Source organism: Saccostrea cucullata, unplaced genomic scaffold (assembly GCF_032062105.1).
Source record: "Saccostrea cucullata isolate Sc308-1 unplaced genomic scaffold, CSIRO_AGI_Scuc_v1 ctg164, whole genome shotgun sequence".
NCBI lineage: Eukaryota > Metazoa > Mollusca > Bivalvia > Ostreida > Ostreidae > Saccostrea > Saccostrea cuccullata.
The window spans coordinates 789778-806816 of NW_026937694.1; the positions used below are offsets into that span (position 1 = coordinate 789778).

General features: G+C 30.4%; 2 protein-coding genes across 6 annotated transcripts in view; both read right to left on the bottom strand.

Moving 5' to 3' along the window:
• The window catches only part of LOC134248699 (cell death abnormality protein 1-like), a 32389-nt gene that overhangs the window by 4611 nt on the left and 10739 nt on the right, over positions 1-17039 (bottom strand). For 3 of the 4 annotated variants that reach the window (XM_062731102.1, XM_062731100.1, XM_062731099.1), the window contains exons 1-3: positions 1727-1836; positions 1553-1620; positions 870-1001 (exon numbers count right to left, since the gene is read on the bottom strand). The exons of the other annotated variant lie outside the window; for it this stretch is intronic. In XM_062731102.1, coding sequence (XP_062587086.1) covers positions 870-1001; positions 1553-1620; positions 1727-1821 — 295 coding nt within the window. In that variant the 5' untranslated portion in view covers positions 1822-1836. Of the gene's footprint in view, positions 1-869; positions 1002-1552; positions 1621-1726; positions 1837-17039 lie in introns of those variants that run through there. 4 annotated transcript variants of the gene reach the window in all.
• LOC134248669 (platelet endothelial aggregation receptor 1-like) lies at positions 4473-5617 on the bottom strand. 2 transcript variants are annotated; one of them, XM_062731065.1, is made up of 4 exons: positions 5509-5617; positions 5354-5412; positions 4827-4961; positions 4473-4741 (listed from the first exon to the last, which is right to left on the bottom strand). In XM_062731065.1, the coding sequence occupies exons 1-4, from the start codon at positions 5601-5603 to the stop codon at positions 4506-4508; spliced, it is 525 nt and encodes a 174-aa protein (XP_062587049.1). In that variant the 5' UTR covers positions 5604-5617; the 3' UTR covers positions 4473-4505. The 2 variants fall into 2 exon arrangements, with proteins under 2 accessions (XP_062587049.1, XP_062587050.1); XM_062731066.1 differs by lacking the exon at positions 5354-5412.

The following is a 17039-nucleotide window of genomic DNA, read 5'->3' on the forward strand; positions in this document are numbered from 1 at the left end:
GAGTATTTTTAAATGATCTTGTAGGATACTTGGTGAAATATACTTTATCAAATAAAAATAATGAATATGTGATATATACTTAGAAAAGAATTTTGTATTTTCTATCCAAAATATCTGAGAAATACAACTTAAAATACACGTTGCAACTTCGAAGGTAGAAGGGAAAGGAATGTCACTGTCTTCAAAAATTATAATTTGAAGCATACATTTAATATGATTTTAAATTTTAGAGACATACATGAAATACATGGAGATGACGAACAATGTTTAAGCTCTACTAACTCCCATTAAACAATAGAAAACTGGAGCATAGCAAACACGGACCCACAAATAATCAAAGGTGGGATGAGGTGCAATGGAGGAGTGAGCATCCGTTTCCGACCGGTCACACACCAGTCGTGTGCTCCTTGTCATGACCAGGAAATAACGGAAAAACCCGTGGATAATTCTGTGTTTAAATTGTGGCCCAACAATCAGTGTAAAAAAGTCAGTCAGAAATTGACACCATGCTAAATTGTATTAGCTAATAAGGTCATTGTATCGACATTAAGAACTTAAAATGAAGACTTGAAACGAGACTGTTAATATTCTTGTTTCATCTTGAAAGTCATCAACATTTACATAATTAACATTGACTGCAGTACAATATTTACATGTACCATAGTTTGGAGTTCTTGGGAATTTTCAAACTATTAAAGATAGTTGTTTTACCTTTTTCAATTTATATAGGAAATATATTAACGGAAGGGTATTGTATGATGAAGGGCATTAAATCGTTTCAATGCATTGGAACATTTTATATAGAATTTCTAATTTTTTTTTAATCGTTGATATATATGTAAATCAGTACATATATAAGGTAATCTTACATGGAGTAGGACATCCTTTCAGAAAATCACATAATTTTCTGCCACAATCACATATCGATTGACAATTTTTTCCATAGTAGGGAAAAGCACATCTTCTTTTGCAATTATCGCCAAAATATCCAGCAGGGCAGTCTTCAAAATATAAAATTCTACTATGAAGCATAATAATTATTATGTAACATGTAACAGATATTTATGAAAATATAGTATGAACTTTGAAGAAAGGCGTATGTGTAATTGAATACCACTTGAGCGTCATCTAAACTACTTCTGGTACTTTTTTCAATGTTTTCTGCCTGTGCAAATAACTTTAATGATTTCTCTTTTCACTTGAGTTCACTTTTCCATTACAATCAATGACATTTTAATTCTTGACTTTTTACAATGATAATCTATTAGTAGCGCTAAAACATTCCAACACTCCCAAATTTTACTCAATATTTTGTCAAATATTGTGTTAGCTGCAACTATGCAAATGATAATTTTATAGAAATTTTTTTCTGATGAAAAAGAACAAAATATAGTAATTTTCCTCAATCTTTCTGAACAACCCTCGCTTTGAAAAAAGAAAAGTTTTTTTAACATGTAAAAAAAGCATCACTGAGTTATGCAAAAAACATTATCAACAATGTTTACCATTGAAAATTGTACACGACTGTAATCAGAGTATGATAAGTATTTACCTTGACGAACACATTTGAATTGAAGGTATTTTATTTCTTTAGATTTGTATCCATCAGGGCATTCCGGTCTGAAATTTAAAAAAAACCTTATCTCAACCAAATAGTTTTTTTTCTTTTTTATCAATTTTCATAAAACACTTTGTGGATATGAAGTTGCAATTTCTTGTGTCTTACCTTACTGGCCATTCGGACCAAAAGAATGCGGTAGTTACATCCCAACTTATTAAGAATAACAATAGTTCATGTAAGCTCGACATTGACAGACACATTTGTTTGTTTGTTTTTTTTTTTTGCTCTTTATTTCTTCTCCATTTCTGCCTTTCCAAACAAATAAAGATTACAATGAAAAAAAAATCTTGATATTGTTGTATTCACAACGGTCTATAAGATTAAATTTTAATACAGAACATGCATTTTGTAAGTACTTCTAATTTCATGATACTTGTCAAATAAAATAACGTGTAAGAAGTGATGTTAAAAAAATTACCTTTCACAATGTATATGTACATGTAAGTGTCAACCACATTTTATTTGTTTCAATATCATAAATCCGGCGTTTTACATCCGTCTATCAAGGAAATTGAGGTCTTTACACATTCTTTAGATATACTTCTCTGCACTTGTGTTTGCAAGTCTCGAACGTTAACCGAGCAAGAGAATAAAAACTCAGTATTCCGTTTCCATGTGAAAAAACAGACTAAAACACAAATTGGCTATATTTATCAGATAAAAAATTATGAGAGCTTATTTTTCTAATAAAATTTGATACCCACGGAATATCCTAGCCGGTACACATTATTATGCCATAATATGAGGTTATCCCTTTCTCCTAAAATGTTTAAAGTAAACCAACAAAATATATCTGATCCAAGGTCTGATCCTATGTAATTTTACAGAATCAGGGTCTTACTAAAGGTCAAATATCCCAAAGATCTATCATAGTGATTCACAAATATCGACAGTTCAAGTGCTTAATTACTGTTGAGTAGAAAAAGTGAAAAAAAAATGAAGGTCCGTTGTCAGTTTTCTAAAGCATTCTTGCCAAATTAAAAATATGCATAAGATTTGAGCAACATTTTTATTAATCTTTAATAGAATTTATTCTACTACAATAAGCACATTTTTAACGTGCTTGATATCTTCGAGAAAGGAACACTGGCGTCGTAATATGACATCATAATCTCTGATAGCTTTAACGTATCTTGTGAATTAAGTATGTTAAAGAAAAGATTTATTTAAACTTTTTCTTCATTAAGGATATGCCTCATTATCATGAAGCTCTTATTCATAGCCTTACTTTGCTTGCACAGTTTCATTCGTTTCTTAATATGATCACATGTATATTTTAAAACCGATACATTCCTCCGAATAGAGCTGTGTTGTTTGGCTCATAAAAAGAAGTATGTATTTGACTTTGAATTATGGTTTAAGAAACATTGTTAAAGTAAACTTTCACACGTAAAATAGGCTCTTACAAATTAAATCATGTTCGTATGCACTTGATTATAGCACAGGCAAATTGAAGGCATTCCGTTTATCGTGCATTTAGTAGCTAAATAGTCCTAATTGATTTTTTTCTGGTTAAACATCTAAATGTAAATATAAAACATACATAGTAGACTTGTTTAATTTAGTCGGTCTGTTTTAGGTGCTCTCTTTAGGAATTGTTTATAACATTTGACCATGACAGAGAACAAACGAAACAGGACAAAAAAGTACAAATACAGTACTGTATTACATTTATGAGCAAAACTACAGATAAATCAGACAGGATCATTTCTAAGAGTTTAAGGGGATATCGACTCAACGTAGTAATGAAACTGAATATTTGATTGAAAAGGCGTTGTTGATACATCTTATTTATGCAATTTAAATCACAATACTTACATTCGCTGAGATTTTCTAGTAAGCTTACTGTGAAATTGATTTGAAAACCATTTTCGTGTATACTCACGCGTAGAAATATACACGGAGAAACGTGCGTTAACGTGACGTCACAATGAGACTGCACCGACGTTAGTAAAATGCAGTAATATAGGACAGCGAGAAATTCAAATATTGAGTATATTTTAGTTGCCTCCAAACAGGTAAAATGTAAAAATAAGGAATGTTTTTCAGTTTAGTGTGAATTATTGGTGTGTGAGTCACACAGACTTGCACATAGGCATATTTTTAATGAAGCGCTAGCGCGCTTCATACAATATGCTTACGTGACAAGTCTGTGTGATTCACAAACCAATAACTCACACAAAACTAAAAAAACATGCCTTAAATATATAATATTCAGAGCCTGACTTTAGCATTTGATTCATACTCGGATATTTTCCCAAAATATATCTTTACTACAACGAAATAAGATTTGCTAATGAGTGTGATGAATTCCAACTTTTCCTATTCTCCACTTCCTGTATCTATGTAGCAATAAACAATTTTAAAAAATGTAAGTCGATATACGCTTTTTGACTGTCTGATGAAAGTGAACATTTTGTTAATTTTTATGTATTTTAATCATGCATTCTATTTCAATTCTCATATTATATCTGAATGCAGAAGGCAACATACATAAAAATGAAAAGTTTCTCTTGAGAATTGAGAACATAATATGATGGGAAATGATTGGAATTATAATCTTTGTACATTATAATCAAAGGATATTTTTGCTTTTCAATTCTTGTTCTTTCCTGCACATATTATTATTTTTTTTTTTAAATTTGAAGCAATATGTGTTGAGGAAAATTATTTTTGAAAAGTGCATTAAAGTATTGTAAGACTATTTGTTGTTTTTTTATAAGGACAATGTGTGAGAATGTAAACGAGCACTAAAGATTAAGCTAATACAATCTTTATTATTATCTATTTTAAATTGTCAACTATTTTGAATAAGAAAAAGAAGATAATCTTTTAATCAACCATAAAATCATAAAATAAGACTGAATTTATTGTCAGATTTTCTTCACGTTTTACAGGGATTATTTTTACTCTGACTTAGGTCCATCAGTTCAATATCTAGATGTCTGACGGTTTTCTTGTTTCTTGGAAAGATCTTTAACCCAATGTAGACGACGAAAATAACCGTGGACAATATAGCCAGTGATGAAATACCAACAGTCATCAACGAGTTCATTGATGCTGGCTGATTTCTTAATACATGTAAGTCTGCTGTCGACTGAGTCAAGGATTCAGTGGTTCCTGAAAAATTATTCAAAGCAATCTTGAAAATTAATGGCGCATACAAAAAGAAAGAAAATGTATCCAATCATATTTTGATTTTTACCTCTTTCTAACATACAACCAGTAATATGATTACAGATATCATTTTCACAGGGACATAATGTTTGGCAGTCTAATCCAAAGGTTGGAGGTGGGCATGGACTGGAACAATTCATTCCGTAGTAACCTATTTTACACTCTGGTAAAAAAAAGAAAAAAATAATGAGTATTCAATAGCTTTCGCTCATTACAATGTAAAGCTGAAAGTAATGAACCGATTTGAATAATATTTTTATTATGTCATTACCACGGTTATGTTTGAACGACTAATTTGACATTGAAAGAAAGAAAAACAATTAGCATGAATTTTTTTTCTATTTGTTCATCATTTAAGTGATCGCAATTTTATATAAATATATTTCATTCATACAAATGCATATCATGGAATTGAAAAAGACACATTTACTCAAACAAATTGACAAAAATTTGCCATCAAAATAACATCAATCATTTTCCGTTGTGTGAAAACTGATGCAAAATTCAAACAGATAAAGAATATTCTTTTCATTTTTTTTCTTAAGGAAAACTTACTTATGCAATCTTCTATGGAAGTACTCCACATATATCCCTCACAACAATTATGCGGTTTTCTATAAAATGTTTGAAACATTTTACTAAAGTATGAAAAAAACCTTCTACTGTATCTTAACATTAAAATAGCAATGTATGTTTGAGAAAATATTTACCCCTCACAGCGAATGTAGGCATCGGATAGAGAAAGGAAAAAGATCTCAAAAACAATAATACAAACTAGATTTTGCAATCGTTTACCAATAAACATCCTAAACTTTTGTCATATTTTCCCACAGTAATAATCATGGTTTCGGTTTTTCTGTTTTATTTTTGTTTTCTAAATAGGGTTATCCGTGTTTGCTGTAATTCAGGGAAGTGTAACCTGAAACCTGCCACACCATGTCCTTAATTTGTGCGTATTACAAATGTAATTTATTACAAATATATATACAGGCCTTTAAATAAAATAACGTGCTCCATTTATTGATCTCTCTCTTTTTCGTCCTTTTAGTTTTTCCATCGCATGTATTCTTATATTCTAAGTCTTTTTACTTTTTCACAAAATATAATGACTAAACTGCTCATTTAATATCCTTAAATGAAAGATCGTATAATTATTAAGGGATAATTAAAGGATATTGAAGGTTACACTAATTAGAGACAAGGAAATTTAGTTTGAAGGTACCTTCTCAATGTCAGGATTATGCATAACGTTTAATAATAATAAAAACAATTTTAAAAAAAACATTAAAGGCAAAAAAGCTGAGGAATATATATTCTAGATGTTTCCTATTGTGAATTAACGTAAATTATACCAAGGCATATTTTTTTACATTTACAGTATTTAAATATGGTTTTCAGTTATTTTCTTTCTCTCAATACATTTCATTTTTGGGTTTGTCGACAATGCAGTTTTTGAGCATTGTAACATAAACTTAATTATTTTAGATCCACTTAAATATGATAACATAGAGGAAAAAGTAATGTTCAAGGCTGTATATTTTTCTTAATTTATCAATTTACGGACACCGAGTATAGCGCTAGGTCAATATGCGAGGCATGTTCAAAAACATCTGTTATGTTTATACATTGTATACGTATCTTTATAATAAGTTCGTTAATTCTAATTTTAAAATACAGGTTTATAGTTCTTGGTATTCAAGCTCTTGGAGATATCGTAACTGCGAATATAAAAGCTAGCAAAGGGTGTAGGAGGAAGAATTATTCACAAATATTATTTTGGTTTGTATCACTGGAAAACTACAAGTTTTATATCAAATATATCATTCCCTTAAATGAATCGTGGTTAAATTCATTTTTAATCAATAAATGAAAAGGATAAATCCATTTAGCATCTCAGTAAAAAAGATCCGTAGAAGGATAAATGCTTCAAAATTAATTTTATTTCAAATTCCTTTTTTCTGTTTACCTTTAAAACTGAAGACATTCAATCTTCATTTTTCCTGCATTTTTAGAAGGATTTTTTTAATAAAAAATTGCTGTGTCAAAATTATGAAAGGAGGTTAAGTATGCAAAAAGCATAAAGTGCAGATGACAGATGAGAAAAAAAATCATTGTACATGTATATATAAGTTATATTTACATTCATCTCGAAATTCATTTCAAATTTTCTTTGTCAATCTCTTTTAAATACAAGGAATAAAGAAACAATCATATATTTCAAATGTATGTACTATATTACGATATAGCATTTTTATTTTAAAAATCAATAATACTAATTTGACGATCGCCAAGTCAATTTAAAATGGTTGTCAATTTGGCGACTTATTGAAGAATTTCAAACACGAATAAAATTGTTTATGTGCAATGACGGCTGAATTAGTTGCTAATTACAGCCATTTATTTTTATGTCAAATCGATATAACACAGTGAACACAAATTTCATGTTATGGATGGCGACTCCTCAGAGACATTTTCTTATAACATGTAGAACTTTCTGATTCAAAATATTAATAAAAGGATAAGCGCATTTTTTGTTATTTCATTCTTCCTATTATTTTACAGTGCAAAATTATTCATAGGGAATAGCTTACTCATGCTCAGGGATTTGTTGTAAAATACACATCAGTTAATTATAAGCTACATAAAGATTTTCTGCTTATATACTGTTATACATATTTATAACCATAGATGATACACTATACAGTATACTGTTGATCCCTTAATTTTCGCGAGACCTTATTTATGTGAGATAGACATTTACTCCTATTAACAGAATTTCTACAAATTTGAGTTTTTTCTCTATATAATCTTAACAGTGCATAAGAAATAGTCATTTACGCGGGAATTACATTTTCAGGAGCACACTGTCTCATTTAAGGTTATCAATGTATAATGAATTGATTTTGAACGATTTTTAATAATTTTAAACTAGTGAAAACTCATTGCTAGATAACGATGAAGGTGAAATGAACCCAATTCACAAGACAAATAACATGTAAGGAGACAATGAATTTGCACATTTAAAGTTTTGGAGATTTATCTGCCCTTGATGAAAAGAAGAAATTTTTTGATTTCTCAAAATTTATGAAGTAAATAATTCATGTTATTTCATAGTGTACTAAAGAATGAGTTTATGCATATTTTCACCAAGAGATTTGTTTGAATTTCAAATTACTTTTTGCAACATCTTACAAAAAATGTTCTGCTGAAAGACTTCAATGTAAAATTCAACGTGATATTACTTGGACAATAATCAGAAGTTTGTAAATCCCTTTGGTGTAACATATTTATTTGATAACATCTTCAAAATCATACCCTGATCATGTATATTGGACCATTAATGTATTAGGTTCAAAATATGCTCATTATACAATTGAATACATGTACTTAAAGGCAGAGATTTTTTTTCGGGTGGTAAATTCCAGGTGAGGGAGGAGCTTATTTTGTACAGGTGTGAATGCCTTGGAGGGTAGCCGTCTACCTGTGGCCATCTGTCTACTATTCCCTATACACAGGAAGTGATTTAATACACAGTGAAATATACCCAGATGTCAAACTTTACCTGTGTTGGGGATTTTGTGACAATTTTAAAATTAGCAATAAAAAGTTGTTCTTTTTTTCCAATTTTATTTTGATTTATTTTTTAATTTTTGAAAATATCCCGACCAATTAAAAAAATTATTTTATCATACTATAAATTCAAATATTAAAATAAAGACTGTTTTAGATGTTAATGTATGTGTTAATTTAAAAAAAAAACTCCTGTAAAAAAAAATTAGACTTTTAAAATCCATTCCTCCACAGGATCCCATCTATTAAATGAAAAGAAAGTTGTGTTAACTAAATTCACTAAGAAAAAAATTTAGGTTTATCCTAACCTCCATAAGATCTTGTCACCATGAAACATGCTAAAAAGACTACTTGTAAATTCTTAAACAAAGGAAAATATAAGTGACCCATGACTGGAAACATTATTTTTAAATTTAATTACTGCACACAGTGCTGCTCTGAACTTTGTGAATAACATCTCTAATTTAGGGTTACCATTTAGCATATTAAAATTAATATCAAAATTTCATTTGAAAAAAAGTTTTATGTGCTAAGCAGGCTAAAGGTTAATTAAAAAAAAGAGCATATTATATTCTAATACTTTCAAATACTAATTAAAGGTATATTTAATTCATATATTACAATATAAAATTTTCATAGTAATATAGTTTCTGTATACCATGTTCAGTAAACATCAATGGATCAACAGTTAATTAGAAGGTCACTGCGAGTCCCAATCAAGGTGTACAGGGTATACACAGGGACCAGTAAGTAAGTGTCAATCAAGTTACATGCATCCAATGATGGACCTTCACGCACTTGATTGACAGGGCTACCCATTCCAAGTGATTTGAAGGTGGTGCTTAAAATCTCTGCCTTTAAAATACGCAAAATAAAGTTCTTGCAAATAAAAAATTACTTACAGTATACAGATATACGTTGTGCATCTATACAGATAGAAGATCTATATTTTTTCCAACTCGATCCATTTCAAATTTAAATGATTTTAATTGAAAAAATATACTCAAAGCTTTAGGTAATTACTTTCTATCACTTAAATGTACCACTTATATGTACATGACTAACATTTCGACCTGTTTACTTCGAATTCGGGACAAATAAAGCTAAAGAATGCTAAGAAATTGACAAAACAAGGGTAATATTTTCTTCTACATAATGTACCAATTAGTAGTTGTGTTCAACCCGAAGTTGTTTGCGCTATCACACAATTTCGGATAAGTAGATATAGGTGAATGATGGTGAGTATTAAGAGTGCCACACCAAGGCCAATAATTGCAGAAATTACTGCTGTTTTCTCACGGTCAATGGCATCCTCTAAAGAATATCGTTACAAACATACAACCAGCTTTAACATACACTTGCGCACAAGTTTAGTGTAGTAATTATGAAAAAAAGTGGCATTGTATGAAAATGTTAGTTTTTGCTACATAATTTACCAGTATTCCTTCCACCAAAGGTGTTTGTGTACCCAATACCGTCTAATACTTTTTCTTTACTTTGAGCTGTGTAAAATTCCGTTGTAGTGGAAAACTTAAATTTACCTAAAACAATAACAAATTCATGTTACAAGAGTTTTCACTGAATCCTGAGTGAAATCCGTAATATACAATGTGCTCATTAAAATCACAATCAAATAGATATTCTTTTGAAACTAAATGAAGAGTAAAATTTTAAAAAAATGAAAAACCGAAGGTTAGACAATGCAAAAAAAAAACTGCACGAATAAATGTAATATATTGTTTGACCTATTTTGGTTTTAACTGCTGCGAATCCAACGTTGCAGTAGTGGATCTTTTTCCATTTGCATTGTAAAATTTTTCATTTGTATTGTATAAATTTTATTGTATTATATGACTTTCCATTTGTATTCTGTAATTTTCCACTTGTATTCTACACTTTCCATTTGTATTGTAAAAAATCGTTTGAATTGTATAATTTTTCATTTGAATCATATATTTTCCACCTGTGGTGTATATAATTCCTTGTTAATTCCTATTCTATGATTTTTTCTTATTTGTATTCTTTGATTTCTTTTTAATTCTATTATGTTTTCATCTGTATTGTATTTGAAGGATAAATTATTATTTCATTACGAAGGATATCATTATATTGGTCATATTTTAGACTTTTTATAGTATAGTGTTAAAACAAGCGAGAAATGTTTCGGGTGTACTGGGAACTCTATGTATTTGTGTGGATGCTTAAGTACTTCTCTGGAAAGGGGGGGGGGGGGATCAGATCTTGTCGAAGAAAGAATATTTATGTCCAAGATGACAAGAGACAAGGCGATCGATGAGAAAAGGAAAAATACCCAAACCGTTTAACATTTTTAAAGAGGTAGGGGCTTAGGTACCACCAGTCAAGATCAACTTATTTATTTTACTAACAGTTAAACCAAACATGCGAATTGGTGATTACAGCAAAGTGATTTTAATTCCCCGTTACTTGCATTATGAAAAGTGTCCGCCCTAACATTTCATTATAGCGTATTTTTACCGTATTTACTTTGAATGAAAAAAAAATCTGAAATCGTAATCATATTCATGTTACCGATACGGACGTAACTAAAGTTGTATTTTTAAATTATTTTTGTTTGATATAAAAGTTTGTTTCAATTGTATTTTGCGTCCTTAATATAAAGTGTCAATCAAACCATGGAATGCAGTTTGCTTAAATTATATGATTTCAAACCTATTAAACTCGTTGTTAAAATTTTTTTTCTTAAAAAAATATTATTCCGTTCCTTTAATCCACAAAAAGATTTCTACTAATGCTAAAAATAAAACTGCAATGATCAATATAATTAAAACTGTATTTGCATTTGTACATATATACTTTTAAACATTCCTACAATACATACATAATTCTTGTCAGCTGTTAAAATAACAAATCTGTATATTTACAAACCTTCTGAGGTACAGCCTTTAACGTGATGACAAGTTATGTTAGAACAATGGCATATTGATTTGCACTGTGGACCATATCTCGGGTATTTACACTTCAATGTGCAATTGTTTTCAATATATCCAATTTTACAAGCTGAAATGATATTTTACAAATGTATGCAGTAATGACCAAGCACAACCTAACTCCAGAAGAAACTCCATCTAAGTGCGTTCTGTGTGGTCTTTTGACCATGTAGTAAACTTTTAAACTGTTAAAAGGTACTCAAAGCGATTCTTGGTGAAAGTTGGCTTATTTCAAGCTTATACGTGAGCAGATCTAGCTTCATCCGTAAGCCCATCAATCACTAAAGCTGAGTTTGTTAGGGTTAATTTATTTTAAGTTGCGTTTGGTCGGTATTGCATGCAGATACAAAAAGCAATATGTAGAATATTTGTATATGAAATGTGCATAAAATATTTTTAGTTATTTCCATCGATTTTACTGTACAAATATACAAACTAATAACTTACGCAAACATTGAAGCAGCTCTAAGAAATATTTATACCAAGGGCAACATTTTTTGCAATTTAAACATATACAAAATATATACCGTTGGTACCAGGTACATGTATATATACTTTGATTAAAAAAGTTAAAACAAGCAAACAGTTCCTTTCTTAATTTTTACTTAAGCTTATAATTTTCAGTATAAAAGGTAGTGTTTTGTGGATTATCCCTAAATTTATTGTTACATATATGCATTTTTCTGTTATTTTGTTGGGGGAAAGTTTGCACAAATCTTATTATCCAAAGTTACTTTGTGTTCTAGCCTTTACTTATCCATATTGATACATGTAGTACAAGACTTTCAAATTATGATTAAAAGACTCTTACTTTTAATTTTACACTGTGTAACTGATTCTGTCTGTCTTGACATAAAAGAGCTAGATAACTTGTAAAGCTATTAAAGCAAAAACGAAACCTAAATTTCTTCAATCGAAATTGTTTTCAGGAGCAGAATAATCAATGTACAAGGGAAACAGAAAGAAAACTTCTTGAATAATGCTTCATTGCTTATAAATATAGAAAGTTCTACATGTATCCATCTCACGTGAAAACGTATCGTCATTACTTTGTTTGATACCTCTATACACCTCTATACAAAAAAAAAAACAAAAAAAAAAAAACAAAAACAAAAAAAAAAAAAAAACAAACAAACAAACAAACAAAAAACATAAAAAACTTCTTCAACAAACTTCCTCTTTTGTTTTTCATTTCTTTACCTCCTTTTTATTATTTTATTATTATATATTAAAAAAATATTACTTAGTTTTTTTTATTAATTAAATACAATTGTCAAATCCCCTCTCTTATTTGCCATTTGTTCATTTGGGGATCAGATGCCAAGATGACCATCATAAAGTGACATGTACTGAAAGATTTCCATCAGCTAAAAGTAATCAGCATTTTTGTCTCTGATGTATTTAAAAGTTTGCAATGTGGTTATACATGTTTATTCAGATAGTGGGAAAAAAATCAATTTCCCTAGGGGTTTGATTTTCTTGGTTTTCAATGTATGAAGAGACCTACGAATTTATGTCCACCATAAAATGCAATTTTCCTCATACATGTACGTACATAATAACTAAACAATACTGCGATAACGACATTAAACTCCAATGAACAAATATATTTCCTATAATCGCGAAATTTTAATCTTTTGACAATATTGGATTCTATAGTATTATAATTAAATTCAATCTAAATCCTGTCATTCAAGGCTAGTTTCAGTTTGGCTAAAACAAGGATCGAACGTATACAGGATATTAAATAATGAGCACTTTTCAAGAATAAACTTTACAAGTGATGGAAGATCAGTATGTTTTTTTTTTATTTCCAATCCGCAAAGCGACATAAATCACATTGCTATATTTGAGGAAACCCAAGATTGTATAGGTTGAAGTCTGTTTTTCCTAAAGCAATTACATGTAATAACCCTCTAGCTAGAATAAAGTCACAACACAGAGTCATAATTTTTCGAACATCGTTTGAAAGTGCAGATTTCAATTATTTTTACTTGTATCATGGCTCCATGGCTTTAGTTGGGGTATGCAAAGGGAAACAATCTTTGAAATGAAGATGTTAGAGAAGAAAGAGTATAGTTCAGAGTATACTGCAGGGTAATGTTTGATGTTACTTATGAATGCAAGTTTTAGCAATCCCGACTCACATGAAGTTAGCTGGACATGACTGATGTTAACATTTAATCCCGAGGCAATCTTAAAATCCCATGTACAGAAACTACCACACAATTTTGGCCGAATTAAACTTTTGATATCCAATATTAACAAGCGTATCTTGTTTGTTATAAATAACGTATTAGTCATTTTCAGTCTGCAATATAAAATAAAAAAAAAATAACTGTCTTTACATCACGACTCTTGTAAATGCTTAAATCGATTAGGGCAGTGTTGCAACCACTATTGAAATAACGACCACTATTGAATAATTATATCAATAGTGGTTGAGAGTGCATTTCAATAGCAAACATAGTTAATAACCACTATTGAAATACGACCACTATTGAAATAATTATATCAATAGTGGTTGAGAGTGCATTTCAATAGCAAACGTAGTTAGTAACCACTATTGAAATATGACCACAATTGAAATAATTATATCAATAGTGGTTGAGAGTGCATTTCAATAACAAACATAGTTAGTTACCACTATTGAAATGCGACCACTATTGAAAAATTATATCAATAGTGGGTGAAAGTGCATTTCAATATCTAACATAGATATAAACCACTATTGAAATACGACCACTTTTGAAATAACTACTTCGATGGTGGGTGAGAGTGAATTTCAATATGATAACCATTAGGTTTCAACCACCATTTAAATACAAGCACCATTGAAATAATTATTTAAAAGTGAGGTAGACTGCGTTTCAATATGATTACCATAGGTTTCAACCACTATAGAAATACGACCAGTATTGAAAGAAAAGTTTCATTGAGTAATTTTTAATTTGTTATCCAAAATTTCACAATGATTGGATTTGGGGTGAAAAATTTGTAGATTAATAATTAAAGTGTATGAATTAATAAGGGTGGTTTTTGTAAGGCAAAATTTTGAACATCACAGGTTTTAAATTTCTTTATATTCCAGGAATTTATTATTTGCATCATTTGCAATGAAATAAGACCAAAAAATGTATACCAAATCAGGCATCCATTTTTTGTTTGTATCATCTGTCCTTAAATGAAGACTTAGATAGTTATTAAAATTATTATTTCAAAAGTGATTTAAATAATCATTTTGATAGTTACTTTAAAACTAAAATCATAATTTAATCATATTGAAATCTTTATTTATAAAGTGAACATTATTTCAATAGTGGTTGAAACCTATGTTTGTTATTAAAATGATTTTTACCCACTATTGAAATAATTATTTCAATAGTGGTCGTATTTTAATAGTGGTTATTACCTATGTTTGTTATTGAAATACACTCTCAACCACTATTGATATGATTATTTCAATAGTAGTCGTATTTCAATAGTGGTTAATAACTATGTTTGCTATTGAAATGCACTCTCACCCACTATTGATATAATTATTTCAATAGTGGTTACTAATTATGTTTGCTATTGAAATGCACTCTCACCCACTATTGATATAATTATTTCAATAGTGGTCGTTATTTCAATAGTGGTTGCAACAGGGCAGCTTCTATCTCCCCCGTCAATGAATGAATATGTGGCCTTCGTGATTCCTAAATAGTGAATCAGAAAAATGATGTACATAAGTGATACATTCACAAGTGAAAAAGCTTTTAAGTAAAACATTTTATCCTGTATTTATATAATGTATAAGTAAACACACTTCCTTCGGTTTAAACAATGGAAACAGTTGCAATTAGTCTTAAGCGCAAGAAAACAACTTTTTGTCGGTTAACTTTTTTTATCGAAGAAAAGACAACAACACAAAATTCTAAACTTATTGAATTTATTATCTCCTAACTGTGGCGTATAAGTGGGCACGGCTTTGTATTTCAAATTTAAATTTGGCTGCCATTTCAACTTGGGCAAGCCACAACATATCAACATCACAACATCAACAACATATCAACATCACAACATCAACTCAATGTTCAAATTCAACTGTTCAATACAAATACCAAACTTCAACTCGTTTGTATTTCAACTGTTCAACACATATCTGAACTTCAACTGTTCAGTCAACATCCATAATCAGCAAAACCCCGGGAAACGGCGGCCGCTGATTAACAATTTAACGTTATTTACTTTAAATAACCTTGACCCCGGGAAACGGCGGTCAAAGTTTGATAGATGTCATATAATTTTATGCAAATGTTCATTTTCTTTTCTTGATAATAATAAAGGTGCCACGCAATCCGAAATCCGCAATTCCGTCTAACCCGTGCGAAAAATGATCCATCCTCAGAGAAGGAAGTCCGTTTGAATTCCACTACCAAGTAAAGGACCATCCACAAGGAAACCCTCTCGTCTTCTTATTTCCGTGCCGATTTCTTCATAGTGAAGGCAGACGTCCGAGAACTTCCACTGAAACAAACAACCAAAGAAGCGACAGCAAGCAAAAAACAAATACATTTCATGTTATGCATTCTACTACTTAACATCATCTATTTTATAAAGGGTGGGTGTGGAGGGAATTTTTTGTCGAGACTTAATTCTTTTTGTAAACTCTTTGTCTTAACTTTCCACTGTATCTGGAGGGCTGGGTGTTAACAGAGAGAAAGAAGCTTAGTCTGAGAACCCGTTATATATGATGCCACTTTTCCCCGCCCACTAGAGGCTCGCTTTACAGCTACTCTGCAGTTATGCAAGTTGTCGCCCTTCCCCCGTATAACAATCACTGCTGTCTTTCTTCAATAAACTCATCTATTTTTAAATTAATAGATGTTGTCATTATCGAAGAAAAGACAACAACACAAAATTCTAAACTTATTGAATTTATTATCTCCTAACTGTGGCGTATAAGTGGGCACGGCTTTGTATTACAAATTTGAATTTGGCTGCCATTTCAACTTGGGCAAGCTACAACATATTAACATCACAACATCAACAACATATCAACATCATAACATCAACTCAATGTTCAAATTCAACTGTTCAATACAAATACCAAACTTCAACTCGTTTGTATTTCAACTGTTCAACACATATCTGAACTTCAACTGTTCAGTCAACATCCATAATCAGCAAAACCCCGGGAAACGGCGGCCGCTGATTAACAATTTAACGTTATTTACTTTAAATAACCTTGACCCCGGGAAACGGCGGTCAAAGTTTGATAGATGTCATATAATTTTATGCAAATGTTCATTTTCTTTTCTTGATAATAATAAACGTGCCACGCAATCCGCCACATGGACATCAAACCTCAACTATTTGATGTCCACCGCCACCAAAGTGGGGAAGTGGCACCTTATAAGCCAGTGCCCACCTTTCTATTTAACTATCTGGGTAAACAGGCCCCCCTCCCTGACTAAACATTTCCAAAGCTCCCTGTAAAGTGTTTAGAAACAAACTGTTACCTAACTCTGACAGGTGTACCCCATCTTCCCTAAATAGTTCCTTGTGATTTTTCCTAATATCATTATATTTTATATACAACCCACCATTTTTTAAAACTAAATTAGCTGCAAAACTGTTAAGTCTAATACGAGCTCTTTCCATAACATCGATGTCTTTAGAAAATCTCCAGTTATTTCTTGGTAAAATTTGTGACCAGA